At 52.2% G+C, this 27,988-nt stretch overlaps 1 protein-coding gene across 5 annotated transcripts in view; it reads right to left on the bottom strand.

Annotated features, from left to right (window-relative positions):
• Positions 1–27,988, bottom strand: part of ARHGAP44 (Rho GTPase activating protein 44) — a 180,501-nt gene that overhangs the window by 9,090 nt on the left and 143,423 nt on the right. For 4 of the 5 annotated variants that reach the window (XM_062175507.1, XM_062175509.1, XM_062175508.1 and 1 more), the window contains 9 exons: positions 27,602–27,683; positions 27,074–27,201; positions 23,429–23,540; positions 22,953–23,034; positions 20,695–20,775; positions 17,839–17,952; positions 17,244–17,335; positions 15,110–15,290; positions 2,539–2,763 (listed from right to left, as the gene is read on the bottom strand). In XM_062175507.1, coding sequence (XP_062031491.1) covers positions 2,539–2,763; positions 15,110–15,290; positions 17,244–17,335; positions 17,839–17,952; positions 20,695–20,775; positions 22,953–23,034; positions 23,429–23,540; positions 27,074–27,201; positions 27,602–27,683 — 1,097 coding nt within the window. The remainder of the gene's footprint in view (positions 1–2,538; positions 2,764–15,109; positions 15,291–17,243; positions 17,336–17,838; positions 17,953–20,694; positions 20,776–22,952; positions 23,035–23,428; positions 23,541–27,073; positions 27,202–27,601; positions 27,684–27,988) is intronic. The other variant, XM_062175511.1, reaches the window with a different exon arrangement.

The raw sequence follows: 27,988 nt of genomic DNA, 5'->3' as shown, positions 1-27,988 counted from the left end.
TCTTCCAGGCCAGCTCTCTGCTATGGCCCGGGAAGTGCAGTGGAGGATGGCCCAAGTCCTTGGGCCCTACACCCGCATGGGAGACCAGGAGAAGCACCTGGCTCCTGGCTTCGGATCAGCGTGGTGCGCCGACCTCAGCAGCCATTGGGGGGTGAACCAACGGCAAAGGAAGACCTTTCTCTCTGTCTCTCTCTCTCTCACTGTCCACTCTGCCTGTCAAAAAACAAAACAAAACAAAAAGCCCTAGGCAGAGGCGGCACGGGGAAGGCACGTCTCAGGACAGGCTAGTTCTGGGGACCCACGGTGCGGTCCGTGCACCAGGCACCATGGGCTGAAAGCAGAGCTGGGGAACATGGTCACGCCAAGGTGGCTGGAGGAAGGGGCTGAAGGCAGGGCCTAAGCGGAGAGGGTAAGGCAGAGGGAAGGGAGGGCCCACCATCCTCGGTGGGGTGGGGGGCAGACACTGGAGGAAACGTGGTCTGTGCTGCCAATGTCCAGAAAAGGCAAACACACACAAACGGTGGGGCGCCCACGTGGATGGGCGCACACCTATGGGGGCTGGGGGACAGCACTCTGAAAACACTGCCCCTTGAGAGAAGCCACAGGACCGTCCACCCCAGGGGGAAGGGCTCGAGGGGGGCCCAGGGCTGCAGAGCAGTGTGGCTGATATCTCAAATGACAGGATCCCGAGGGTGCCCTGTTTACGAGTGACACCCCCACGGCCACCCCTCCCAAAGTCCCTGGAACACGGTCAGGGCCTGGGGAAATGTCACTCTATGCCAATTCCCTGACAGCACCCAGTCTCCTTTCCTGAACCCCTCCAGCTGACTGGGCACCCTGTTTAAGTTGTGGGCATCAGAAGCTATCCCTACATGGCCAGCATCAGGCCCTGCCCCCCGGCCCCCAGCCCCGCACAAGACTCTCCCTCCTTCCCCAGGTTGCTTCCTAATTCAACATTAAAGCGGAAAAATAAAAGAGGCTAGCTACACTCCTTTTAATCAGTGGTGGGCGGGTGGGTGTGTGTTCATGTGCGAGCTGGGGGATGAGAAGGTGCATGTGTGGGTTCACAGTGATGGCGGAGCAGACCGTGTGTGTGTTCGTGTGTGTACACATGTGCATTGGTGGTGACGGTCTGTAAGGATGTGTGTGATAGTGATGAACGAGTGTGTGCGTGTGTGTGTCACTGGTGATGGTGAATGAGAATGTGTGTGCGTGTGTGTTGACAGTGACGGTGAACGAGTGGGTGCGTGCGTGTGTGTTGACAGTGACGGTGAACGAGTGTGGGCGTGTGTGTGTCACTGGTGATGGTGAATGAGAATGTGTGTGCGTGTGTGTTGACAGTGACGGTGAACGAGTGTGGGCGTGTGTGTGTCACTGGTGATGGTGAATGAGAATGTGTGTGCGTGTGTGTTGACAGTGACGGTGAACGAGTGTGGGCATGTGTGTGTCACTGGTGATGGTGAATGAGAATGTGTGTGCATGTGTTGACAGTGACGGTGAACGAGTGGGTACGTGTGTGTGTCACTGGTGATGGTGAATGAGAATGTGCGTGTGTGTTGACAGTGACGGTGAACGAATGTGGGCATGTGTGTGTCACTGGTGATGGTGAATGAACACGTATTGGTGATGAAGCTGTCACTGGTGATGGTGAATGAGAATGCGTGTGTGTGTGTGTGTGTGTGTGAGACAGTGATGCTGAATGAGGACGTGCGTGTTTGGGGAGAGGCTGGCTGAAAAGGTTCAGCTGCCCAAAGTCCCCGAAACATTCCTCGTGGTGGTCGCGAGGGCACGGCATGCCCCGACAGAAGGCACCGCAGTGCCCCGCGCCTCACGTGAAGTAGCTTTTCTACTTCCCTGAGCTCCTGTGTGAGAACAGAGGAACACACAGCTCCATGCTGCGTGCAGCTGAATCTCCCCCCTCGGACCACGCCCCCTTCCAGGAGGGGCCAGGGCCAGCCTCCTTCCCCTAAGACCCCGGCTCTGCCATTATTCACCCATCTCCGTTTGCCCACTGCGGCGGGAACACCTCAAGCCAGTGACTTTTTTCTCTTTGGACAGAGAAAGTTCTGCTGAGGTTCACTGAGGCAGCCGTGGAACGAGCTTGTTCCTTTCTTTCTTCCCCCAAGAGATGGGAACACGACCAGGCAGCAGGTTGGCTGCAGAGGTCACGGAGGTCCAGTCAGACTCTTTCCCCATCTGCACCCATTCCAGCAGTGAAAACGGCCCCTGCACATCTAAAGGAACAGAAGAGGCAGGCAGAGATGCCAACACTCTGTTTCAAAGCGGCCATAGGACGAGGGCAGAGCGAGGGAGTGAAGGGAGAGCCCAGGACCTAAGAGGGCTCTAGCCAGCTGCTGCCTTCCAGGTTGGCGGTGGGAGCCAGGGACGCCTTCCTTTGTGCCAGCTCAGTGAATACAGAAAGCCAATCACGAGCGCTTAGACAGGAGGCACGGGGAACCAACATCCAAGAGGCTTCGAGCAGGTGTAGCCAGCCCAGCCGTCTCCGGCACCGCACACCTGCCTGCACCCCGTGCTTACCTGGTGCGCTCAGCCCCTGGCTGGAGGCCCAGGCCTGACGAGGGCGACAGCGCGGGAGCCGCAGGACTGTCCAGGGGCTGCTCCGGCAGCGGGGACGGCAGAGGGGCGGCCAGCTCAGCAGGTGGGGCGGGCGGCTGCATGGTGGGCGGGGCGCAGGATGCTTTCCGGCCGGCCGAGGAGCCTCTTCGAGCCACCCAAGAGGTGTCCATGACCCTCACGCCCATGCTGGCGAGGGACACAAAAGACGGCTGCTTACCCCAGTGCGAGGGACAGGTGGCAGGCTCCCTCCCCCACCAAGCAGAAACACTCAAGCAGGTCGGTGTTAGGAGAGCAGCGCAGCCTTAGCACCCTGCTGGGCCCGAGGAAGCAATGGATGCGCGCGCACACGCTGGATGCACTGGGGCTGTGCTCCAAGCCGCAGCCCTGGGCGGCCCAGCAGCCCTCTCTCGGCAGCAAGGCTCGGTCCGCAGCTCCAGAGCCTTGGAAGCTGTGCCTCCGCCCTCTGCAAAGCCAGCGGGCCTGCGGACCCTACACCCCCGAGCTCCCTGGGTATGGAGCCCACGCTGTCCTCAGCGCACACAGTGGCCTCATGGGGGCTGGAGGGGAGAGGTGGGGGCAGTCCTCCTCCAAGTGCGGATGAAGGTGGGAAGGCCAGGGACCAGGTAGCCTCAGAGTAAAACGCCTAACAGACCAGCGGGAGACCTCTCAACATACACCTTTCTGCTTTTTGTAACTTGGGGTCTGGCCCCCGGCTCCGGCACTGCCCGGCATCCCCGGTCCAGTCACCACCTCTGCAGGCCACAGCTCGCTCTACACAGCAAGGAAGGGGCTGCTCATGCCCACAGCCCCTCTGGGCCACGAGACTGTTTTAATGCATGAGCACACAGCTTCCAGTAAGATGGCCAAGCAACCCAACAGGGCACATTCACTCTCACCGAGCTGACTACAGCACAGCTGGCTCGGTCTGAGGCTCAGCATGGCCTGGTGGCTAGCAGAGGATACCGTACCTTTGGATTTTCCTAAGGCTGCAGGGACAGAAACATACAGATATTAGTGTCAACAAGTCTACCCCTTCCTCTGGACACAAAGGGTGGCTTTCTGATGGGGATCTTCTGCCAAGGGCAGGTCGTGGGGGTGCTGCTTTATTGTGCCATGAGGCACTGCGATGTAGCTGGTGTCTTGCACTGAAGGGACTCTTCGGTTTGTGTAGGTGAAAATCGAACCCTGCCCAGCACACAAATACAGGGGGCAGCTGAAGAGTCGATATGGGTTTGGGGGTGGGGAGGAGAGGGAGCTGGGAGAGAAAGGAATTGGGTCGAAGGCTCTGCCTGCCCACTTAGTCCTGTGCACCTGCAGAGTTCCCGTTCCTCTGGCCTAGGAGGGTGCTGATCCTCTGGCTTCACATTTGGAGTGTGTTAAGGAAGACGGACATCCACACAGGAAGGAGAAAAACATGAAGGCACTTCAAGGAGTTCGTGGAAAACCGGAATTACAAGTTTAGGGGTGGGCCGGCACTGTGGCATAGTGGGTAAAGCCCCTGCCTGAGGTGCTGGCATCCCATATGGGCACCGGTTCTAGTCCTGGCTGCTCCTCTTCCTATCCAGCTCTCTGCTATGGCCTGGGAAAGCAGAAGATGGCCCAACTCCTTAGGCCCCTGCACCCGCATGGGAGCCCTGGAAGAAGCTTCTGGCTCCTGGCTTTGGATGGGTACAGCTCCGGCCATGATGGCCATTTGGGTAGTGAACCAGCAGATGGAAGACCCCCACCCACCTCTCTCCTCTCTTTTCATATAGAATGCTGGTGCTTCAGGAACCAGAGCTTTAACCTGCTGTGCCACAGCACCCGCCCCTAAATAAGTAAATCTGAAAAAAAAAGAAAAAAAAAAAAAACCCACCATGAAAAAGTTTAGAGGTAACGGCTGGTACTGTGGCATAGTGAGTAAAGCCATGGCCTGCAGTGCCAGCATCCCATATGGGCAACGGTTAGAGTCTTGGCTGCAGCCAGTTGTGGCCATTTGGGGAGTGAACCAGTGGATGGAAGATTCTCTCTCTCTCAAGTACAATAATTTTAAAGAAAAAGCTAAGTTTATTTTAGTACAAAAAATATTTTTGGAATGCACGCAGCTTTTTCATAAAACACATGTGCATGAACTTCCTGAAGGCCCTCTGTATACACTGCCAGCCAGCACTGGTTTCTGTTGCCCCTGTGTACAGCAGGTTGGAGTGTAGGAGCTGTCACGTGCTCTCTCTCACCTCTCCCCTACCAAATGGTCACCCACGCTGGTCACAAGCACGAAGCTTTCCACTATGAAGTCCTGCCCATCTATAAAGGGTCACATTCTACCTTACAGAGGTGGCGACACCTTGGGAAACAAACTAAACCACCAAGTTCAAGTACAGGGACTGGTCCTAGCAGGTGGCTTCTGGGCCCTTTAACAAAATACACCTCAGGATGCAGCCTGCAGCGAGGGTCACACTGAGCAGCGGTGCTGCCACCAACCACACCGTGGGATGTGGTCAGCTTCCTAGGGGCTGCCGGAGACCCTCCTGTATCTAGTGCCACTACTGGTATTTCTCCTGTTCCCCTGGATGGCTTCAAGGAGGCACCTTGCAGGGGTGAGGAGGGGTCTCTCTCCAGGACCCACTGGCTCTCAAGTCACTTTGGGTCTGAAAACCACCCACCAACAGACAAGCGTCTTCTCTGGTGCACCCAGCAATGCCCTTGGAGGCTGTTCAGAACCCCAGGATGGAGCCCAGTTGTGCACCCTGGCACTGAACGTCGGCTGCAGGGGGTTATCAAACTCTTCTCTCCGGGCTCGAGTTTATCAGGATGAAAAGAGAAAAAAAAAAAACAACTTACAACTCCATTTGGGGCAGGGAACTCACTGATGCCACTCAGGTGCGGTGGCCAGCATGTGAGATGTTGCCATGGTGATGGGCAAATGGAGCCCTGCAGGGTGTGAGTCCCACCCCAACCTCTCTCCCTTGCCTCTCTCTCCCCAACTTGGTGAGACCCTGCCCACTTGGAGGGAGGCCTGGGCCTCCGGGCCAGGGCTGGTGGGGCTGCCTTCTGCTCCCATTGCATCTTCTGGCTACAGAAACCGCAGGCCATTCGAGGCCACCTGGCCATCTTCTCTGGATTGACTAAGGCAAGGAGCCAGCTCGGGCATGGGGTAAGGTCCGAGAGAGATCTGCTAAATATCACTCGCAAAAATATGTAGTGACCGGAAAACACGAGCCGAGAGGACACTTCTGCCTTGACAGAGGCTGCGGTGCTGAGCGCGATCACCACTCTGCCGCTGACGTGGCTTCCGCGTGGGAGGCTGCATGGCACGCTCAGTGCACACGCGTCCGATGCCCACGGACATTCTCCAGCACGAATGCCAGTCTTTACAGGCTGACTTGGTCTCAGAGGCAGCAGCCACGTCTGCTGAGGCCTTAGAAGTTCATTGACCCCGGCAGCACAGTGGTGTATGTAAAAGTTCGAACGTCTGGCTAAAACACAGCCCGAAAACAGAAACTCTACTTATGATTCCAGCTCCCTGCTAATGCACCTGGGAGAGCAGCGGCAGATGGCCCAAGTGCTTGGGCTCCTGTTACCCACGTGATGGGGTTCCAGGTTCATGGCCCAGCCCTGGCTGTAGTAGCCATTTAGAGAGTGAACCAGCTGATGGAAGATCTGTTTCCCTCTGTCTTTGTCACCCTCTGCCATTCAAATACATAAATAAATCTTTAAAGGAAAAAAAAAAAAACTATAAAATTACCCAGTATACTGCCAAGATTGGGGGGGGGGGGGAGGTGGATCCAACCAGAAGGTTCTATCACAAGTTTCTAATTAGTTTCATTGCATAAATAAGTGACAGGAGCCCTAATCAAGGAACTGCGTGTGTTTCTGAAGAGGGGAGCAAGACAGAAGTGGAGCGCATCAAAGGCAAGCGGTTCCAGTGGAAGCTGCTGCATGGACACCGAAGGGAGCCTGGATGTCCAAGATTCCCCGTGGCTCACAGCTTCAGGTAAACACCGAGAGGAACTGGGCTGCAGACCCCTCCGCACAACCTGGGGAGTCCACCCTGAGGTCTCCCACCACTCTGAGTACAGGCGGTCCAGAGTTGTCCCCTGGGGAATGCCAGGTGACAGGTCCTCACTTTGGCAAGGCAGCCCCGGAGAAGGAAAACCAAGCGGCCCTGCTTCCTCCTCCCAGCACTTGAAATGTCTATGGGACTTACTGGAAGGCACACGGGGGCATTTTTCATGAGGAACTGTCATGGAGCAGGCCGCGTCACGGCTCTCGGTTCCTGCCCTGGTTACTCCACGCCCTGATGCAGCAGAGCTGTCTCCTCACCTGCAGAATGAGGCTGACAGCTCCCGTGCTGCTTCCAGCATGTCCACGAGGGCAATTCATCAGCTCGAGTGCCGAGATACATCTGACACTCAGGGACCACTGCCTGCCAGCACACACGTGGTATGGCCGCCATGAGGTGTGGCTGGCCAAGAAAACGGTGCCCTAAGGAGCTGACAAGCTGGAGACTCAGAGGCCCAAACAACCTCTCGGTTGTGGGAATACAGGCACTGGGTAGTGTGTGCTACAGCGACCCCACGTGTTCATTCTACTCAGCACAGTGCAGAGAGTTCTGGAAGCAGAGGAGCTGGGCGTGAGGCCCGGATGCCAACTATTTCATAGCAAAGATGTTCCTCTGATTATCCTCCCCGCCTCTCTTCAGGGCTGTTGTAAGGAACGCAGAGAATAATGATGTCCATCAATCCTTAGTCCTGTCAAGCCAGAAGGAAGTTCAAGTTGAGCAGCCCTAGTCTGAAAACCCAAAATCTGAAGCTTCTGGAGCACGGACATGATGTCACAAGTGGAAGATTCCACGGAACCCTGACCTCAAGGGATGCATCGCAGAGCAAAAAGCACTGTATGAGATTACCTCTGATGTGGGTGCATGAGACAAATGAATGCTGTGTTTACCCTTGAGGCTCATCCCCAACATCTCTCCTATGCAGGGTCAAAAACCTGCAAAATCCGAAACACTCCTGGTGCCTGGCATTTTGGGTAAGGGACGTTCCACCTGCAGAAGTGTCAATGACGATAATAAGGCCCTGACCTTACAGGTGCCAAGTACGTCTGATTTACTGTGCATGACTACTTAGAGAAAGAAATTAAAGAGAGAAAACCCAAATGTAAAACATGTCCATTGAAGGGGTGAAAGGATACTATGGTGGTGAATCGGGCGCAGTATGAGAAGCTGCTAGGAAGGCCCCAGTACCTTGTCACGTCACCAGGCAGGTCACATCACCTGGGTTTGCAGGCTCAGTCATAGCATGTCTTATCTCTTTAACACTGGCCCTAACCATCAAGCTTTAGGGGTGAGTTTTCTGGTAGAAGTAGAGAAGGGAGAGGCCGGTGTGGTGCCATAGCAGGTGAAGTTACTGCTTACCACACTGGCATCCCATATGGGTACCGGTTCAAGTCCTGGCTACTCCACTTCCAATCCAGCTCTGTGCTGATGCACCCGCGAAAGCAGCAAAGTATGGCCCAAGTGCTTGGGCCCCCTGTCACCCAGGAAGGGGACGCAAATGGAGCTCTAGGATCCTAGCTCCTGGCTTTGGCCTGGCCCAGCTTGGCTGCTGTAGTCATCTGGGGAGTGAACCAGAGGATGGAAGATCTCCTGTCTTTGCTTCTCTGTAACTCTGCCTTTCACATAAATAAATACTTTTTAAAAAGAATTAGTGTAGGATCAATCAACCAGAAGCAGTATATAAATTTTAAAAAGTATAGAAGGGAACAAAGAAACAAGGACTAGAAGTAAAAGAGTCCCCTTTCCTGGTCTCGTAGGGCTACTAGATGGGCCGGTATGGGTTTTGGATGATTCTAAGCAAATAGAAAAATTAAGAGAGGGACTGTCGTTTCCCACCCTCTGTCAAGTGTTACCCTCAAGCCCGGGTCACAGGGGCAGCAAAGGAGGTGAGGACATACAAGGAGTTGTTTAGTCCAAAAGGTTCTTTGGAAAACAAACTGCGACAGCCTGCATGGCCCCATCCTTTCCCACCTACAGAAGGTTTTCCAGGTGATGGGGAGCTTCTTGCCTCCTTCAGCTGTCCTTGGCCAGGCCCTGTTGACTTTAGTGTGTCTTATGCTTACAGAATTAGCTCTCTTGTTCATGGTGGGGTCGAGACTGACAAGCATATCCCAGCACCTGGGGTGCCAGGAGAGGATGTACCAGGATGCTTCATCAGCAGCAGAAAAGTGGCCTCGCTCTGCTGCGTATTCAAAATACGAGGTCGCTCAGAGTCTGGTTCATACCAAAAACAGCTGACATTTACCATATGCTGGGCACCGTCTAAAGACTTCCTCAGTAACACTGCATTTTTAAGTAGACTGCAAAATGACTCAGGCTGGTGCTCTCCTTTCCCCGTCTTGCAGATAAAGAAACAGGCATCCCGAGGTTAAGCACCAAGCAGCGGGACTCAGACACTGATTCAAAAGCTTATGCTTTTGCATGCTCATGGGGCTACTCAGAGGTTATTCTTCTCACCAGTGTGAGTAGGGAAAGGGAGTGGAAAGGTCCAGGCTCCTTGGCGCTGGAGAGGAAGGGGTATTCCTTTAAAGTCTGTAACCAAATAGGCAGGCCATCCAGGACAAGGTCCAAGACATGTGGAACTACAAGGAAGTGGAGGATTGGCATGGAGCTCCAGGAGGCTCCCACTGCCACGGCCCAGAGCAGCTGCCCTCGACGAGAACAGCAGAAGAGGAAGGAGGAGGAGCAGCCATCCACCTGCTCGCTTCCAGGGCACCTGGATTTAGAAGATGGTTACGTTCCTTTTCCTCCAGGGAAACTCAGGGACTCGCACTCTTGATGAGTCACTCAAGGACTGCAGGGTTTAGCCCCAGCTTGCCTTGGCTGAGAACCACTGGGTGTGGGGGAGAGTAGAACAATCCAATCAGAGGCACCCCACCACAGTGCACAACGTCCTGCTGCACAGCCGTCCATGAATGCTGCAACAGGCCAGCCTCTTCCTGTCTGCTCCCTTGAGTGGAATGCCTCCACCCTTGTCCTGGTGTCCTCGATGGAGACTTGGCAAAAATCAACATAAAGATATCCGTACCAGGGGGAAATAAAAAAGCAAAGGAGGAAGAGAAGGAAGGAAGGAAGAGGAGGGAACAGAAAGCCACAATCTGAGACTTGGAAGATCTCTGCTCCTCCCAGAGCAGGTGTCTCCAGGCAGGATATGCTCACCACCACCAAGAAGAAGCGTGCTGTGGATCGTTCTGATGGGTAGAACGCTGCTAGGGGTTGGCAGTTTTTGTTTGGTTTTCCTCTGAAGGACCTGTATTTACTGTGTTTTTGACTCCTGGTTGGCCAAGAGATGGCTGTGAAGTACACAAATCTACCTAGATAGGGAAGTTTTCCATTTTTGTAATAGAGATCCATTACGTCTGGCCAAGGCCAACCAAGATAGAGGAAGCGAGAACTCCTGACAGCTTCTCAACTATCCACTGAAGCTATCCCCATATCCCTTGAAGAAATGGAAATACAGGTCTGTTAGGAGAACCTGGATGCCCTGCAGGAAGGCAGGGGCCTGCTGTGGCCACTGCCCGGTGCTCCGGGTAGCAAAGGGCAGTGTGGACAGTGAGCCTCTAAAAACCCGGAGCCTCAGCCTGGGATGCCTGACTCACTTGGGTATTTTCCAGCTCTGCTGGGAATACCTTCTTCTCAGTAAGCAGCAACAAGCCATCTGGCAACATTTCAGTCCTGGTCCCAGCAGTCACAAATGTGTAGGTCCTGGGACTGAGTCAAGAATATGCCCCTCAATGCTCCATTTGGACAGCCAGGACCCAAAATCCTGAGTCAAGTTTCCCACTGGTACAGAGCCGACTTTTCGGATAAGCTTGACTTCCCAGAGGCTCCCCCCTCCCCTCCATGATGGAATCCCTTTCGGGCTCCATTTTGGGATCCTCCACTCTAGGATCCTCAGGGCACACAGATAACTGCACTTCCAAGGATAAGCCCCTTGAGGCACACACTGTGGTGATCTTAATGAACCCCAGCTGCAGATCACCCCTGGTGGAGTCATATGAGTACTAAAGAGATCAGTTTAAATGGGTTGTGTCACATGATCCAGCAACTCTGTGTCCTACTCATAACCTGCTCAACAATCAGAACTAACCAGAATTCTACAGAGCACAGCTCGGACTGTTCTAGAACCCTCCCAATTAGATGTTCCTATTCCAAACTGATGACCATCTGAAGTCCAGATGGCCTGGGACAAGAGCTACTGCAGGGCAGCTCTCCAGCACAGAATATGAATGAACCACACAGTTGACTGCTGGCCCCAGTGTAAACACCCTCACAGACTTTCTGGGTTATTGTCAGCTGGCTCAGGTAGGGAACCTTTGAGCTCCAGACAAGTGATAGGGCTCCAGGGGAGCGCCGTTACTTCCAAGCCTGGAAGGAGGAGCTGCCAATCCAGAGCTAGGTAATTGGATCTCCATGGACATAACCATGATCCCATGGGGGGTTGAGGAGTGCTTGTGGGATCTGCAAGGCAGCTGCAGAGATGCCATCTGGATCTTGTCCCCTGTGGGTTTCAGGCTACAGGAAGCCAGAACTGAGCATGGGCAATGGAACAAGTGGATCAACCAGCAGGACAAGTGTAGAGAGCAGGGACCAGGAGGGACAGAAGAAAGCAAACAAGGAAAGAAGGTACTGAGAACGCCGGGGAATGGCCACAAGAGATAGGGTTTGCCTTAGTCTGAGACTGGCAACGTGCAGGGAGTGGAAGCAAATAGGAGCACAGGAGGGGAAGGTGACAGCCACAGGAGGGTGATGATGTGACGCTGGGACAGGGCCACTAATGTCACTTCTGTCCTTGCCTCTGGGCTTCTGTACAGGTTCCTCAATAATCCTGAGATGCCGGTCCAGGCGCTGTCTAGGATGTGGCCAGTGGAAGAACCTGACAAATGCTGGGAGCCCAAAGCCCACTCCTGGGTGTTGGGTGCATCCTGACCAATAGGCACGAAGGTGTAGACACTGGTCAACTCCTTTGAAGGCAGCAGGGGAATAACACAAAATTTGACTGGGAATTCTACCATTACCAGAAAAACAGAAAGAATTGCAGACCTCCTCTCAATCACTACTTAGGATGACCCAAGATGCAAATTTTATTATTCTATTAAAAAAAAAAAAAGACACTAAAAAAAAAAAAAGATCATAACTTGCACCCTAACATTTCTAAGTGGGAGCTAAGAAAAGTGCAGAAGGCACCAGAAGCATGGGTTTAATACTGGTGTCCAAGTGCAGGCAGAGTTAGGGTGTTCTACAGACCACACCAGCAGGGAATGGCTGGCGTAGGAATGTAAAAGGAATTAGAGCATTTTCCATTCTTTATCGGAAGCCTAAAAACCATTCTGTGATTCTCAACTCTACATGCCCGTCAGAGTCACCATGACTGTGCTTAAGACAGAGGGCTCAGGGCTGGCGCTATGACTCTGCTGGTCAAGCTGCTGCCTGTAGTGCTGACATCCCATATGGGTGCCGGTTCTAGTCCTGGCTGCTCCACTTCCCATCCAGCTCTCTGCTGTGGCCTGGGAAAGCAGTAGAAGATGGCCTAAATCCTTGGGCCCCTGCACTCGTGTGGGAGACCCGGAAGAAGCTCCTGGCTCCTGGCTTTGGATCGATGCAGCTCCGGCTGTTGCAGCCAACTGGAGAGTCCTTGCTGGCATCCCAGTATAGGGGCCAGCTTGAGTCCCAGCTGCTCCACCTCTGATTAAGCTCCCTGCTAATGACCTGGGAAAAGCAGTGGAAGATGGCCAATGAGCTTGGGCCCTTGCTACTCACATCAGACACCTGGAAGAAGCTTCAGGCTCCAGACTAGCCCAGCCTCAGCCATCATGGCCATTTGGGAAGTGAACTAGCAGATGGCAGATTCTCTCTCTCTCCTCCCTCCCTCCCTCTCCCTAACTCTTTCAAATAAATAAATCTTTAAAAAAATAAAATGAAATGCAACTCAGAGCTTGTCAATCTCAGAAATGGGGACACATGTAGAGAACTCCCCTGATACTGCTAAGATAACACAGGGACTTGATTCACATTCTTTTCTTCTTCTCCCAAACGCTTCCCATTTCAGATCTTGCTTTCTCTTAAGGCCTATTCAGATCATCTACATGGCCACATCTAACAGTGATTTGTTCTGAGAGATGCATCATTACGCAGGGGGTGGCTCCATCACCATGTGTGCCTCATGCGCTGCAAACAAGGCTCCAGGGACCGGCGCTGTGGCACAGCTGGTAAAGCCACCCCTGTGGTGCAGGCATCCCATATGGGCGCCAGTTCGAGTCCCAGCTGCTCCACTTCCAATCCAGCTCTCTGCTGTGGCCTGGGAAAGCAGCAAAAGAAGCCCCGAGTCCTTGGGCACCTGCACCCACGTGGGAGACCCCGAGGAAGCTCCTAGCTCCTGGCTTCAGATTGGTGCAGCTCCAGCTGTTGCGGCCAACTGGGGAGTGAACCAGACGATGGAAGACCTCTCTCTCTCTCTGCCTCTCCTCTCTCTGTGCAACTCTTTCAAATAAATAAATCTTTAAAAAAAAAAAAAAAGCGGCTCTGACATCTCTAAGCAACACGATCCATGGGACCACTGTTGTATATGTGGCCTCTCTGTGACTGAACTGCATGGCATTGGACCAGGTACTGATGCTAAGCCACAGAAGACTCACAGCAAGTGTTATCCTTAAGCCAGTGAGACTGCCACTCACTCTAAAAGTGAATACACATTTTAGAACATATAAAGCATGTTTCACTTCATGTTCAGATGGGAGCCAGTTCGACTTGAAATCAGAAAAGCGTCAAGACAGGGAACCTCACGTGCAGAGCTCGTAAGTAAGAGAGCGTTACAAGAGATGAGACGTTAGCACCAGTACCACCGAGCAGGCTTCCGCACCACGTCAGCACCAGTACCACCGAGCAGGTTTCTGCACCTGCCCATGGGCTCCAGCAGACCCCTGGACTCTGACCAGCCCAGTGATTTTGCAATGGTAACTCCCTCTTAGAGGCTTTCTGGGGGCCCTGGAAGGAAGGATGGATGAGGGGCACACCTGTGCTGCCCGAATACCAGGGCCCAAACATGGTGAGTTCTTTGTCACCCAGCCGGGGCAGCCCCTCGGCTTCGGGATTTCACAGAGAGTGAGTTACTTAGAATGAGATCTGAAAACACATCCCGATGCACCCTCTCATTCTCTTTCTCGCGTTCTAAGTGTGTTCCTCTTTATAGATTTAAGGGACTTTTCCCGACTCACTTGAACTTCTAAGAATTTCCATAGTTTCTTTCCCCACAAGATGGAGAACAGCAGACAATAGCACCACATACGCCCAACTCACACACTCTGACTACTGGTGATGCAGCAAGTGGGGCTTGGGGCTGTTCTGAAGACTCCACCGTCTTCACAGGAAATGGGGCCAGATCATGCCAAATGCCCTGGAGAACGAGGCGGGTGGACACCAAGACGCCCCTGTCCCGCCACCCTTCCCTCCCCAAGCCCCGGGAGCCACCTGCCTTTCAAACAGGTCTTTCTGTGACCCAGTGGCCTGCTGAGGGAGGGGACAGTGGCAGCATGTGGCTGCACTCTGGAGTCTGTCTTCGATGCTTTCTGCTCCCTTCGGTCCAGAAGCAGCGGCTGCTGAACTGTCTATTCTGGTATTAGCTTCAGATTCCTGACCAAAGCTTGCTTCACAGACTTGCTTCGGCAGCCAAGACAACCCACCTCCTTCTGCGAGGTGTGGGAACTGTGCCCTGAGCCTGCAGGCGCTCTCACACATCCACGTGTGCCCACACACTTTGGATGCCATAGCATTGGGTAACTGTACAACACTTGCTCATACCCACTTTCCCTGTTACGGGAATCACATTATGTAGTTAAATATTATGCAATTTGTTTTCTTATGAGGGTGGGGAGAATGGCTCCTATGCAGACTAAGTTGGATGCATTTATGAGTAACTACACTGAAGTAGGTAAGGGTGTCAATCACAAAAGATAGAAAACCAAATTGTGAACAACCTAGACAGATTTCACACTTGGACTGCTGGATTCAGGCTCACTCGCTCTCTCCTTTTTTTACAGCCTGAAACTGGGCATGTGGAACAGGGCATTAAAGGTGGTGGTTACGCAGGCGACCTTCTGAAGTACGCAATCCAGCAGCCCCATGATCAAAGCAAAGCAACGGAAGATTCGCGGACGGAGACCCGCTCTGAGTGACAATAATGCTGATGGACTTCTTAATCAAAGCCCACCTCGTTGACCTACGTGTATGTCCTTTGATGAGAACTCCCAGCTGTGTCAGCTGAGGGGGCTGAACTTGTCTCTGCCCACAGGGAAGCGAGCCACTCACCTCGGCAAGGATGACGGCATAAAAATGGGGTACATGGTTTCACTGCCTCGAGTTAGTTACCTACACTGACAGCAGGTGCAGCCTCCTGCCAATCCTTCATGTTTCATCCCCAGCCCCCACTCCAACACCACCACCGCCCGCCCCCCACCCACCAATCCCCAAGGCTGACAAAGGGACAGTAGTTCATACCCATCCTTTTTGTAAAACTCCAGCATCATGTTATCCGTGGCGACGCTGAGGGGCCGGCGGGCCTGTTCGGGCTGGCGCCGGTCGGCGGGGTCCATGTCGGGAGAGGGCATCGAGCTGTAGTTGGCATTATGGTTCACGTGGACCGGGCTCCCATAATTGCCTGTGATGTTGAACTCTATCTCTGCAGGGGAAGAAAGGATCAGGAGCATATGCGACCCCTTGGGCTCTCACACTACACCCTTCCCGGGCAGGGGAGGGAGGGGCAGAGCCAGCTCCTCCCTCCCACTGCACCCCTAGCAGGCAGGCAATCTATTAATATTCATTCAGCTTCTTCATGTATTCATCATATTGATGGGACAAAAAGAGAGAGCATACATGATCACCCGGATGGGCATTCGATAAAGATATTTCCATCTGTGATCGAAAAGGAAACCTTAGTAAAATAGGAGCAGATGGGTCCCTCCTGAAAGAGACAAAGCCATTGGTCTCAAACCTCATGCTGAAGAGTAAAAGGACTACGCTGTCTGGAATCAGGGAAAATGGCAAAGCCTGCTACTGCCAATGGTATTCAGCCTTATGTGAGAAATGTTAGCCAGTGGAATTAGTCAAGAACATAAAATAAGAGGCAACATTCAGGAGTGTGGATGATGGCATTGTCTTTTTGGAAAATCAAAGAAAGCAACTTAAAAGGCCGGCAATAGTAACAGATTTCATTGTTAAACAGAAATACAAAGGGGCTGGCACTGTGGCATAGTGGGTAAAGCTGCCGCCTGTAGTGCCAGCATCCCATATGGGTGCCAGTTCAAGTCCCAGCTGCTCCAGTTCTCATCCAGCTCTATGCTGTGGCATGGGAAAGCAGTAGAAGATGGCCCAAATCCTTGGGCCCTTGCATCCACACGGGAGACCCGGAAGAAGCTCCTGGGTCTTGGCTTCGGATTGGCCCAGCTCCAGCCATTGCAGCTATCTGGGGAGTGGACCAGCAGATGGAAGTCCTCTCTCTCTCTCTCTGCCTTTGCCTCTCTGTAACTCTGCCTTTCAAATAAATAAATAAATCTTTAAAAACAAATACTGAAGGACTATCCTATCCTATCCTTCCCTGCTCCATGGGAATGAACCAGCCTTGCATCATTCTGTCCATTGTGGTAACAAATTCGCTCATCTGCAGAATCTACAGAATTGCTGCCCTCACCTCCTACCTCCTGTATTTCTTCTCCTTCACTTCCTACCCTCATTCAGCTTCACACCATCAATAGAACTCTTAGATCAGCCTTTCAGAACTGTCAGTCAAAACCATGAAGCAAAAGAAAGATGAACTTCTTCAATGCTGGATCAGCATTAATTGATTACCTCTGATGGACACTGCACAGAATTAACATGGGTTAACAGCTGCTGTCACACGGCTGAAAACATACCTCTAAGGTTTATGAAATATCAAGCGCACTTTTTTGTTGTTGTTGTTCAAAGCAAGCGTCAAGTTGTGTAACCACTGCCGGCTCTTCAAAGCCACCACCAGTGGGAGCCACATACTGATGCAATGATGCTCCCAAGGCTCAGCACAGCTCTGAAACTCTCTTAGGAAGCTGCCCTGACAGCCTCCTTTGGAACCAGCCATGGAAAACAATCTCATCGCCTTGGAGTGCCAGCCTCTACCCACTTTACATGCTGTGAGGCAGGCACAGCTCAAGGGAGCCAAAGGACAGCGCCCAGGTGAACCACGAGCCCTGAAGGAAGCTCCCGTCCATCTCAGATCCCAGCCTTGCTCCACGTATACAAAGCAAAGGGCGTTGAGCAAAGGATCCTTTCCTCTCCGCCGTAGCAGCCCAGGATTCGGGAATTCGTGACGTGGATGTCAGACCCGTGCAATCCATGGACATGGCTGGCACAGGCAATGGACAGCTTCAGGCCAGAATGCTCCTCAGACAGGGATTAGAGAGGAGGAAGCTGACTCCGCCACATTACCTGGGTGCACCTGCACACATGGTGTGTGTGTGTGTGTGTGTGTACGCATGTGTGGGAAAACTAAAAGCATACCATTGCATGTGGGCAGCAGTCCTAGGCTTCCAAGGCTCAGAACTCAAAGTGACATTCCTGCTCCCCACCTCCTGCCCCCCAACACCCGGGCACCACCACGTACCCCCAGGGAAGAACCAATCTGCATGCTGGATGATGGGTTCGATGATCCCCACAATCTGCAGTGAAACCGTGGTCATCATCTCAGTGATGTTCCTGCAGGCACAGAGCGGACGAGGGCGGGGTGAGAGGTGGGAAGGGGTGCTGGACTGGAGCCCTGCAGACCTCGGTGTGAGAGCTAGGGCAGGACACTGTGCCTTTCTCCCCACCCTAGGGAAGCCGATGCAATAGGAGGCGGGGTCCTCAGCACTGCCGGCTGACGGCCTTCCACCGTCTGCATCCTCACGTGGGGGTGCGTCTGCCCTCTCACACGGAGTGTTCAGGGCCTGAATGAGCTGGCCTGTGCCAACCCATTCCCTCACTGTTTCCTCCCACTGCTCCTGATGCTGACTCAGATGAACGCAGAGAGGCTCCTTCTTTCAGACCTCTGCTCGGAGACTATCAGCAAAGAGTTCTCTGCCTTATCCTCATGCTAAACAACAACAACAACAAAACCCAGGCTCGGGCTGCGACAAAACAGGACTTGAACACTGAAGGAGGCTGGCGATGGTGAGGGCCCTGGCCCTCCTGCCCCTGCAGGCCCTCCCCTCAGCGCTCACCCTTCTGCTTGTGGCCATAAGAGGTTGGGTCCTAAGACAATTGCCATGTTGCTGGGCGTCATCTTGTTTATATCTTGATATTCTGATAGCTTGGATAAAAACTTGATCAAGTATCTGCAAGGAAGTGAGAAAGGCCAGATTTATGTATTTCCTCACTCATTTTTCATTAATTGCTATTGATTTGCCAGGTAGAGACACACACAGAGGGTCGACCAATGACAGAAAAAGACCTGCCACCTGCTGGTTCACTCTTCAAATGCTCACAACACCTGGGGCTGGGCCAGTTCAAAGCCATGAGCCAGGAGCTCAATTCTGGGCCTCCCACATGAGTGGCAGGGACCCTAGTATGTGAGCTATCACCTGCTGCCTCCAAGGGTGTGCATTAGCAGGAAGCTGGCATCAGAAGTGGAGTTGGGACCTGGCCCAGGCTCTCTGATATGGGATGCAGGTGTCTCAAGTAGCATCTCAAACATTGTGCCAAACGTCCACCCAAGCTCCACAGCAGGCGCATTCCCCAGAATGGGTAGAAACTTCTCTCATTGAAGACTCACTCAGCCTGCAATTTAAGGAAGCTGCAGCAGGTGTCCAGATGGGAAAATTCTGGATCCTTTCCGAAAACAGACGGACTCACATTCATCCAGTTAGATGTCAACATCTGCTTCACCAAACATCGCCAGAAAAATCTCCATCTTCCCCTCTGATGTAGTCTAAAATGACCTTCTAAGGTTCTTCCTTCTTTATGAACCCTGTCACCTGCCATCCTCCCTGTGTGTCTCTCCAGCAGGGACAGCCACATGCTGGGGTGGTCCTGAGCCTGGCTTTCTGGAAGGATCCAACGAAGAAACGTTAATAGAGACTTGGTACAGGGGCCCAGCAAGTGCACTCAAGAGACCTACGTCCACACGTGGACATAGCAGCGTTATTCATAATAGCCAGAAGGTGTACACCACCCAGATGTCCTTCCAGGGTGAGCGGACAAATATGTGAAATACTGTTCCTTTTCAGGAACTAAGTACGGACACGTCCTGGCACACGGCTGAGCCTTGCAAACACTACGCTAAGTGAAAGGAGCCAGGTGCAAAAGGCCACATATGTTACTTCCTGGGTGGGGACTGTTCAGAACGGGGAAATCAGTGGCTGGCAGGGGCTGGGGTGAGAGAAATGAATAGTGACTGCTGGCAGGAACAGGGTTTCTTCTGGGAATGATGAAAATGTTCTAAAATTAGATAGTGGTGATAGTTATCAATACCAAAAATACACTGAAAAACTACTGAATTACATATTTTAAAAGGGCACAATGGCATGTGAATTATATCTATATCTTCCCAGACTGTCACTGACAAAACACTGTGGCCTTAACTAACCCCATTCTGCTTGGAGCACTGTGAAGTAACTCCCTTGAGAGTTTTTTTGTTTGTTTGTTTTTAACTCATCTTCCGCTGGCCCAGCAGAGAGATAATCAGTGTTGGATTCTACCACGCAGTCACTTGGGTTGTCACCATGCCAACTCTGCCCACAGCCCTCTCTTGGCTGTGACTCAGCCCAAGAGGCCACATGGGACTGGACCAGGACACAGGACTAAGCTGAGGACAGTGTGTGCACAGGCTGGCCAGCAGTCCAGGGCTGTGGTCACCAGCATGCAAAAATGGGTTGTATGGATCTGCTTTTGCTCTTGGTGTTTATTTTTTAAATTGTGATGAAAGGTACTAAAGCTTTGTCCTTCAATTACTGGCAGGTTGATAGGCCAGCCGCATTCAGTACACTCACCTCCAGAACTTCACCTTCCCTAAATGGAACTCTTTGCCATTAGTATTAGTGTTACTACCAGTGCCTATCAAGCACCAACTCCCCTTGCTCCCCTCCCCTAGCCCCTGGCAGCCACCACTGCTGGCCTTTCTGTCACGATGAATTTGACTGCACTAGGTACCTCATATAAGTGGAGTCATGTGCCATTTGTCCTGTTGTGGCTGGCTTCTTTCACTCAGCATCATGTCCTCAAGGTTCATCCACACTGGAGCAAGAAGCAGAGTTTCATATCCACTGTCTGGATGCACTGTATCTTGATTATCCACCCACAGACACTGCGGTTGCTTCCACCTTTTGGCTCTTGTGAATAATCTGCTATGAACTCCAGCCAGCAAATACCTGCTCCCTGCTTTCCATTTTTCTCAGTATATACCCAGAAGTGGAATTCCTGGATCATATGGTAAATCTACATGTAACTTTTGGAGAAACTGCCGAACAGTCACTAGGGATATTTTTAAACAGGAAACCAGAAATCATCAGGCAGATGGCAACAGGCACTCAAGCTGAAAATCTGCATCCAAAGAAGCTTGGAGAAGTGGCTCGGGGTCAGAGGGGTGCTGGCAAGATGGGGTGATGGGGAAGTGGACCGTGTGGAGGACCAGAAGCCCAGAGCAGCAGGAAGGAGAATCGGGTAACACGGCCAACAGCTGGGTCTCACGGATGCTGGAGCAGGAGAATCTTCTCCTTGCCTTGCCTCTTGGGGACAAGCTCAAGGACTCTCTGTCTCCTCCAGCTGTAGCACTGATCAGCTTCTCCCAGGTGTCCACAACCACCTGTCTGTACCATAGCTGGTGTTAATCTCTGCTCCTTACAAATCAAGGAACTGAATTAGCCAATGGTAGGTAGTTAGGCAGAGCCTCCAAAGTCACATTGCTTCTTTGAGCCGGTTTCCTTATCTCTGAGGGTGGCTGGAGGTTCAAAGAGACCATGTACAGTAAAACAATACGCCCTGGACACCATACAGTGCTGTGCATGCTGGTTACCATGACTTTGAGCTGGGAAGTCATGGGTTAAATAAACGAGCTCCAAGTGTCTCCAGCCTCTACTCACCGGATGTTGTTATGATTGGCCTTGGGCAATTTTTCACAAGCATTCCACAGAGCCTGAAGCCTCTTGTCTTGGTCCTGGATACTGGGAAATTGATAGGAAAGGCCATTGGTTGCGCATGAATCAATGAAATCTTATTTGTAATCATATACTTTAAAAATATTTTCTTATTTGGAAGGAAAAGCAACATACACACAGAGAAACAGAGAGAGATCCTCCATTCATTAGTTCACTCTCCATATGACCCCAAGAGCCAGGACTGGGCCAAGCTGAAGACAGGAGCCATGAACTCGATCCTGGCCTCCCATGTGAGTTGCAGGGGCCCAAGTACTTAGGCCATCTTCCAGTGCCTTCCCGTGTGCATTAGCAGGAAACTGAATTGGAAGTGGAGCAGGTGGGACTCAAATTGGGTTTCCCATATGGGATGCTGGCATTTCAAGTGGTGACTTAACATGACAACACTGGCCCCACATTAGCAATCATATTAAATATTGTTATATTTGATAAGGACCCAACCATTGTAAGTGGTCATAGCGGCAAGTTATTATTATTAAAATAAATTCTTGGCTACTATTATGTCTCCATGTTCTCCTGTCTTGTCCAATGCTATTTTGGCAAAACTTCCTCTGAACACATCCTATGTCCCAGGTGAACCTGTGCTAGGGTAGCAAGTGACAGCAGGAGGGCAGAGGCCAGAGAGGGCTCTGAAGTAGCAGCGGTGAGGTCATTAGAGGACGTAGGACACCAGTCAGGGAGCCCAACCCTGCCTGTGCACAGAGGAGGCAACCTGCTGCCTAGTTCAGTGGATGTTACCCACTGCATAGCCAGTTCCTGGGCTGCTGGTACCTAACAGGTGCTCGATAAATATCTTCTGAATAAGTAAATTCTAGGACCTCAATATAGACATAAGGAAATCTTCCTTTCAAGACATAGTTTAAGGAACGGATAATCTCCAAACATTCTATGAAAAGATTTGTTCTACGAGTTTAGTTATAAGCCTTCTTAGAATTTTTTAAAAGTACTTAAAGGATTGCATTTTTTTATCAGTCTCCACCAAGGCCTTTGTGGTCAGGAGGGCCTGATGTGCAAAGGGCCTCTCCTCCAGAAAAGCTGAAACATGAACACCAGCAGGAGAGGCGCCAGCTCTGATGCCTGGACTGGGGTCCATGAAAGGGGCGTGGCACAGCAGGTGCTGGAAGAGATCCTGACCAAGGTGAGAAAAATTCCCTTTCCACCTGCTCCACCCTCCCTAGCTTCCTTGGAGTCCTGGGCTTTGCTCCCGGCTGAGGCTGCTCCCTCGGGCTCATCCTCTCAGGAAGGGGACGGCACTTGTAGTGCACGTGTTGTGCTTGTGTGTGAGTTACCAGTTAGCTGTCATGAGAGTTATTTCTAACAATTCCAGATACGGGTCAAGAATCCTGTGCCACTCCCTTGTCCCTCTCTTCTCTCCAGTAGCAATCCCTGCCATCCATCTGTAGGAGCCCTTCCAAAGCCCTCTTTTATACATTTACACACATAGGAGCTCAAAGAAATTCCATACTTTTGGGTGTGTTGAGTATTTTTGTTTTTACAGCAGACAGAGTAGCATATGTGTCCTTATGAGCTTGTGTCACTGGACAATCAATCCTCATCTACTGTCACACTGGCATGAATAGTTTCACTGACTTTTCACTTTCTCCAGGATACCCCCATGGTGCAGGCACAGCACAGTCTATGTAGCCACGCCCCCAGTCCCCACCCCAGTGAACCTTGGGTAATGTCAAGGCTTCTGCTATCCCAACTAATGCTGCAGTCCACATCCTGGTACATGCCTCTTTCAGTGCATGTATAAGCATTCCCTCATGACAGGTATCAACAGGTGGAGTAGACTACAGGTTAGAAGCTTTCATGATTTCCATAAACACCCATGGATGCAACCAACTGCAGATCATGTACTATGCAGTCAGGAGTAGGGTGGTTATGTCTGCACAATACATACGGCCTTCTTTTTCCTGCCATTATTCCCGAAACAACAGAGTGTAACAACCACTTCTATAGCACGCACATTGTATTGTAAGGTAATCTGGAGATGACCGAAAGATGGCTTACGCAGGAGGCTGTGTGTAAGTCCCATGCAAACACGACCCCTTTTTATACAAGGGACTTGAGCATCTGCAGATTTGGTACCCATATGGGAATCAGCTCTCTGTGGACACCGAAAGACGACTGAATTTCCAAACACACTGAAACTCACGAGACACTCCAACACAAAGGGCACTCACTTGGAAGCCTGGATCCACTCGTCATAAAGTTCGAAGGTCATAAGAGGTTCTGGCAACTCTCGGAGGTAAGATTTCAAAGCTCCTGGGCAGGAACACAGGATTGGTAGTAAGATATCGTGACGTGCCAGACACAAGTTCTACCAGCCTGCAGCACCCGTGTGGGCTCCATCGAGGGACAGGCTCCCAGGCCAGGACAAGGTCAATGGTGGCTTCCCTCGTGAGTGGACCCAGGGCTCTGGCAATGGGATCTGGGATGACTACGGCACTGGCCTCCTTCCTCCTATGTCTCAGCAAGCTGTGGGGGAAGTCCTTCCAAAGCAGGCCTGAATCTGGGTCCTGGTGGACACGTCTGGAGCATACCAGGAAGCCACGGGCCCACATGTCCTTGCTATGGAGCCACGGCACCTGCACCCCACCCTTCCCTCTGAGCCTCTGCAGCAGGCAGGATGTCCTCGCCAACAGGCTGTGGGGCGCACCTGCAATGGCGTGGGGGTCCGCTGAGTACTCCTGCACGTCCACCACGCAGCAGTCCAGGGCCGCTTTCAGCTTCTTCAGCTTGGAGGCAGAGGGAGCTACACGGAAGAGTCCCTGCCAAAAGACAGAGGGTCACTGACAGCTTGTACTCCACCACACACAAGCAAGACAATCAGATGTGGAGTTTACCCACTCTTTGCCTCCCTAACTCCAACGTGCACTTTGCCCAACATAATTTCCAATATTGTAGCTGCCTGTTTTCTACATATCTCCCCCCTGCCCCTTCCAATATAAGCAATGTCAGAGCAAGAACTGGGTCTTAACTATGGTGGCCCCAGGGCCTAGTGGAGGAGTTGCTCATCCTATTGGTTTTGTATTTGTTGGATCAACAAACACTGAGTACCTAGACTTCTTGTTCTTTAATATTTTAGTGAAATTTTTAAAAAAAGATTTATGTATTTATTTGAAAGGCAGAGTTACAGAGTGAGAGGGAGAGATCTTCCACCTGCTGGTTCCCTCTCTAAATGGCTGCAATGGCTGGGGCTGGGCCTGGTTGAAGCCAGGAGCCTGGAACTCCATCTGGGTCTCCCATGCGGGTGGAAGGGGTCCAAGCACTTGGACCATCCTTTGCTGTTTTCCCAGGTGCCTTAGCAGAGAGCTGGATTGGAAGTAGAGTAGCTAGGACACTAATGGGTTCATATAGGATGCCAGCACTTCAAGAAGTGGCTTAACCTGCTATGCCATGACACTGGCCCCACTGAGTTCTTGAAATGGGTTTGACTGAGACCTGGTCAGATGTAGAGGTCTAGCAGTTTGGATGGGAAAGGGGTATGTGTGTATGTGCATGTGTGTGTGTGTGTGTGTGTAGCTACATTTTTACAACCAAATAAAACCTATGTCCTCAGGGAAGGGCAGACTGTGGCTGGTTTGAAGCAGCTTCCTTCCACCCTTCCACCCCCGACACCCCCCCCCCCCCATTGTTAGTTACTTCGGAATCACTGCCACTCAGCCCAAGCGAACCATGCACTCCACGTAGCAAAAGCATGCTTCAGAGAGAGAAAAAAAGGAGGAGGCGAAGGGAAGACTGGCGGGTCAGAGCTGGAAAGGAACCTCCAGGTTGCAGGCTTCTGTTTCGGCTTCTCTGCTGCAGCCCAAAGACTGGAAAACCAGCTGTGGCCACTCCTTGCCCCTTTGACTTTTCACAGCCATTCACACTTCCAAGTTCCTTTAGGAGGAAGTGGTCTTGGAATTTCTGGTCTGCAAAGATAGCTAACCTCGCTCTCAACACAGCATAGGTCAGATCAAAACAGATGCCTAAAGGGGTTTCACAGAACATCATGGGAGTTCTCTCTGTCTGGGCACTCTCTCTCTTAAATAAAGAACTAAATATATTTTTTAAAAGTGAAAAAACAAAACAAAACAAAACAAAAAAGGGCCAGAGAAGGGCCATGAGGTTGTGGTCAGGCTGACTGAAGACAGTCTTTTCCAAGCTTGGGTCACCTGAGCATATCTGCTGGCAAAGGGAAGGATCAGGTGTGAAGTATGGAGGAAGGCCAGGGTGTGGCCAGAGGCGGAATGACCAGGTGAGGGCAGAGTTGGGAATGAACTGTTGGAGCTCATTCTTCAAGAAGCAGTTTACACTGACCAGAGTGTCAGCAATAGCAAAAACTTATTGTTACCTTCTGCACAGATTGAGATCGTGTTTCTGAAACATGTCTCCATCCCTTAGGGATACACACTGCAGTATTACCAGTGCCATGATGTAATATCTGAGATTGGCTTTACAATGCCCCAGGCAGGGAAAAGGGGGCAGGGTAAGGAGGCAAAGAATAAACAAGACGGACCACATCCCGGGGGAGAGGCTCAATCTTATCTTCCTATGTTTCTGCTTCCCCACAATTTAGACAGAAAAGGCCGGGGAGAGATAAGATGAGGCTACCAGCTCTCAGGGACTGTAGAGACTGTCTCTTTCTTAAATCGATAACAAATGTGAAAATGCCTGACACACAGAATGTGATCCCCAAAAGAAGATCATATTTATCCCCATTCCCTCCTGAACACCCAGCATCTCGCCCAGGTGTGGCTGCAGACAGCGGCCAACACACATCGGAACATTCGGCGGCCCCCTTCCCTTTTCCAGCCCGTCTGCTGTCCACGTGACCCAGTGCTGACTCAGGGGCTGCTGGCCTGTTTAGGGCTCATCAGGCTACTGGTCAGTCTTCCCCGGCAAGGTCCTAAGACCCCTCTGCAGCTCACTGTGTCAACTTCTGCTCAGTCATTAACGCATAGCATGCCCGAAATACACAGACTGACCGGATAGATCAAAGAAAGATGGAATGAGGACGTGAAAATAGCCTCTGGGAGGAAGCACAGACAAGATTCAGACCCCTACGAAGTGATTTCCACAGCAATGAAGTATCAACGGCCACCAGTTTCTCCTGGGGCCTTGTATACACGTGGCTCTGCGAATGGTCTTCTCATATTTCTATTGATCATATTTCCAGGATCTCGATGAAAGAGTTGTGATCGAAATGATAAAAAACTCTATTTTGAAAATTAGGGAATTTACTGAGCAGGAGGAGGAGGAGGAGAAAAAGAACAGGAGTGGGAAGGAGGAGGAAGAAGGGGGGAGGAGGAAGAGGAGAATGAACAAGAGAGCCACAGGAAGAGGAGGAGGAGGGAGAGGAAGAGGAGGCAATGAGGAGGAAGAAAAGGAGAGGAGTGAAAGGAGGAGGAGGAGCAGATGGGAGTACATGATAAGGAGGAGAGGAAGAGGCAGGTGCCGTGGCTTAACAGGCTAATCCTCCGCCTGCGGCGCCGGCACCCTGGGTTCTAGTCCCAGTTGGGGCGCCGGATTCTATCCCAGTTGCCCCTCTTCCAGGCCAGCTCTCTGCTATGGCCTGGGAAGGCAGTGGAGGATGGCCCAAGTGCTTGGGCCCTGCACCCACATGGGAGACCAGGAGAAGCACCTGGCTCCTGGCTTCGGATCAGCGAGATGCGCCGGCCGCAGCAGCCATTGGAGGGTGAACCAGCGGCAAAAAGGAAGACCTTTCTCTCCGTCTCTCTCTCTCACTATCCACTCTGCCTGTCAAAAAAAAAAAAAAAAAAAAAAAAAAAAAGAAGGAGGAGAGGAAGAAGAGGAAGAAAAGGGGAAAGGGAGGAAGAGGAAGGAGAAGTGGTAGGGTAGCAACAGCAGCAGCATCAAAATCACGAGGTCATGTCGAATACGAAGAAAGAGGGGTTAGAACACGGCCAGATTCCTCATGTCCAGACCACATTGGTCTCCCACGATCTCCCACTCTCCCTGTAAAAGTGGAAGCTCACCGACTACATTGGTCTCCCACAATCTCCCACTCTCTCCCTGTAAAAGTGGAGGCTCATGGGCGAAAGCACGACAGGTAGTGCTCTGTGGCCAACATGCATCGAAACATTCGGCGGCCCCCTTCCCTTTTCCAGCCCATCTGCTGTCTACGTGACCCAGTGTGAAATCTCCTGGAGGAGCAGCCCCGCGGGGACCAGCCAGGCCGTGCCCACACCCAGGTGTGGCTTCCCCAGGCCAGGGTCGGGACCAGGTGGGGACGACATGGGGGTGAAGCTCTCCTGGAGGAGAGGCCCGCAGGGACCAGCCGGGCCGTGCCCACACCCACCTCCTCCTGCATCCCGCACTCGAGCAGCATGGTCACGCACGCCTCAATGGGGAAGGCGATCTCCCGGCCGCTGATGCTCAGGTGCTCCTCCAGGGGCTTCCCGAAGGATGGCTTCTCTACCCAGGCCTCTGAGGGTCAGCAGCGAGAAAGGGACGATCAGGAGCTGCAGACTGTCACCCATGCCAGAATCTATCCTTTTTGCCACCCGGATCCGCCTATGGCCGTCAGGGAAATGGACGCTCAGGTGAGCCTCTGCTCTCATGGTGTGGGGAGGATGGGGCGGACTAGAGAGAGTGGACAGCCAGCCAGCTGTCTCCAGTCTGACAGGTCCCCACCCAGGGCCGGTGTGTGTGAGTACGCTTGGCTGTGCTGGAACTGGATCAAGGCACCTGCTTGTGGCGCTCTAGCAGCTAATGGGCCCCTGACTGTGTGGGGCAGAGCCTCAGGGTGGACAAAATACAGGGAGCTGCTCCGCCTGGGGAAGGTAGGCAGGTTCTTTTCCCCTCTCCAAGGAAAGTCTGCACTTACCCTGTTGTGCTTTTATCTGAGGCAACACAGCCTGCAACAGTGTCAGGGACTTTCTGTGGTATTCAGCTTGCACTTCTATGAGCTGGAGAAACACAAGGACAAGCATTAACCTCTGGTGAAGAACAGCAATGCGCACAGAGCAGACTGCACAGAGGAGCTTGTGCTTGGGGGAGGAGGCTCTCGAGCCCCCAGCACCCTCCTCCTATTGGCCTAGGGTGACGGGAATGCTTCCTCATTAGCTTCCGCAGCCAAGGAGTGGAAGCACGGGAGGCAGGAAGCAGGAAGGCCAGGAAGGGGCTCCCTGGAGCAGGAGCGTGGCTTAGGGAGGTTGGCACTCCATGCTCAAAGCAATAGGCAGCACAGAGAGGTGCAATCATAGGAGCACAG

The sequence above is a fragment of the Lepus europaeus genome, chromosome 18 (genome assembly GCF_033115175.1).
Source record: "Lepus europaeus isolate LE1 chromosome 18, mLepTim1.pri, whole genome shotgun sequence".
NCBI classification, from domain to species: domain Eukaryota; kingdom Metazoa; phylum Chordata; class Mammalia; order Lagomorpha; family Leporidae; genus Lepus; species Lepus europaeus.
This window is presented reverse-complemented; position numbering and strand designations above follow the sequence as displayed.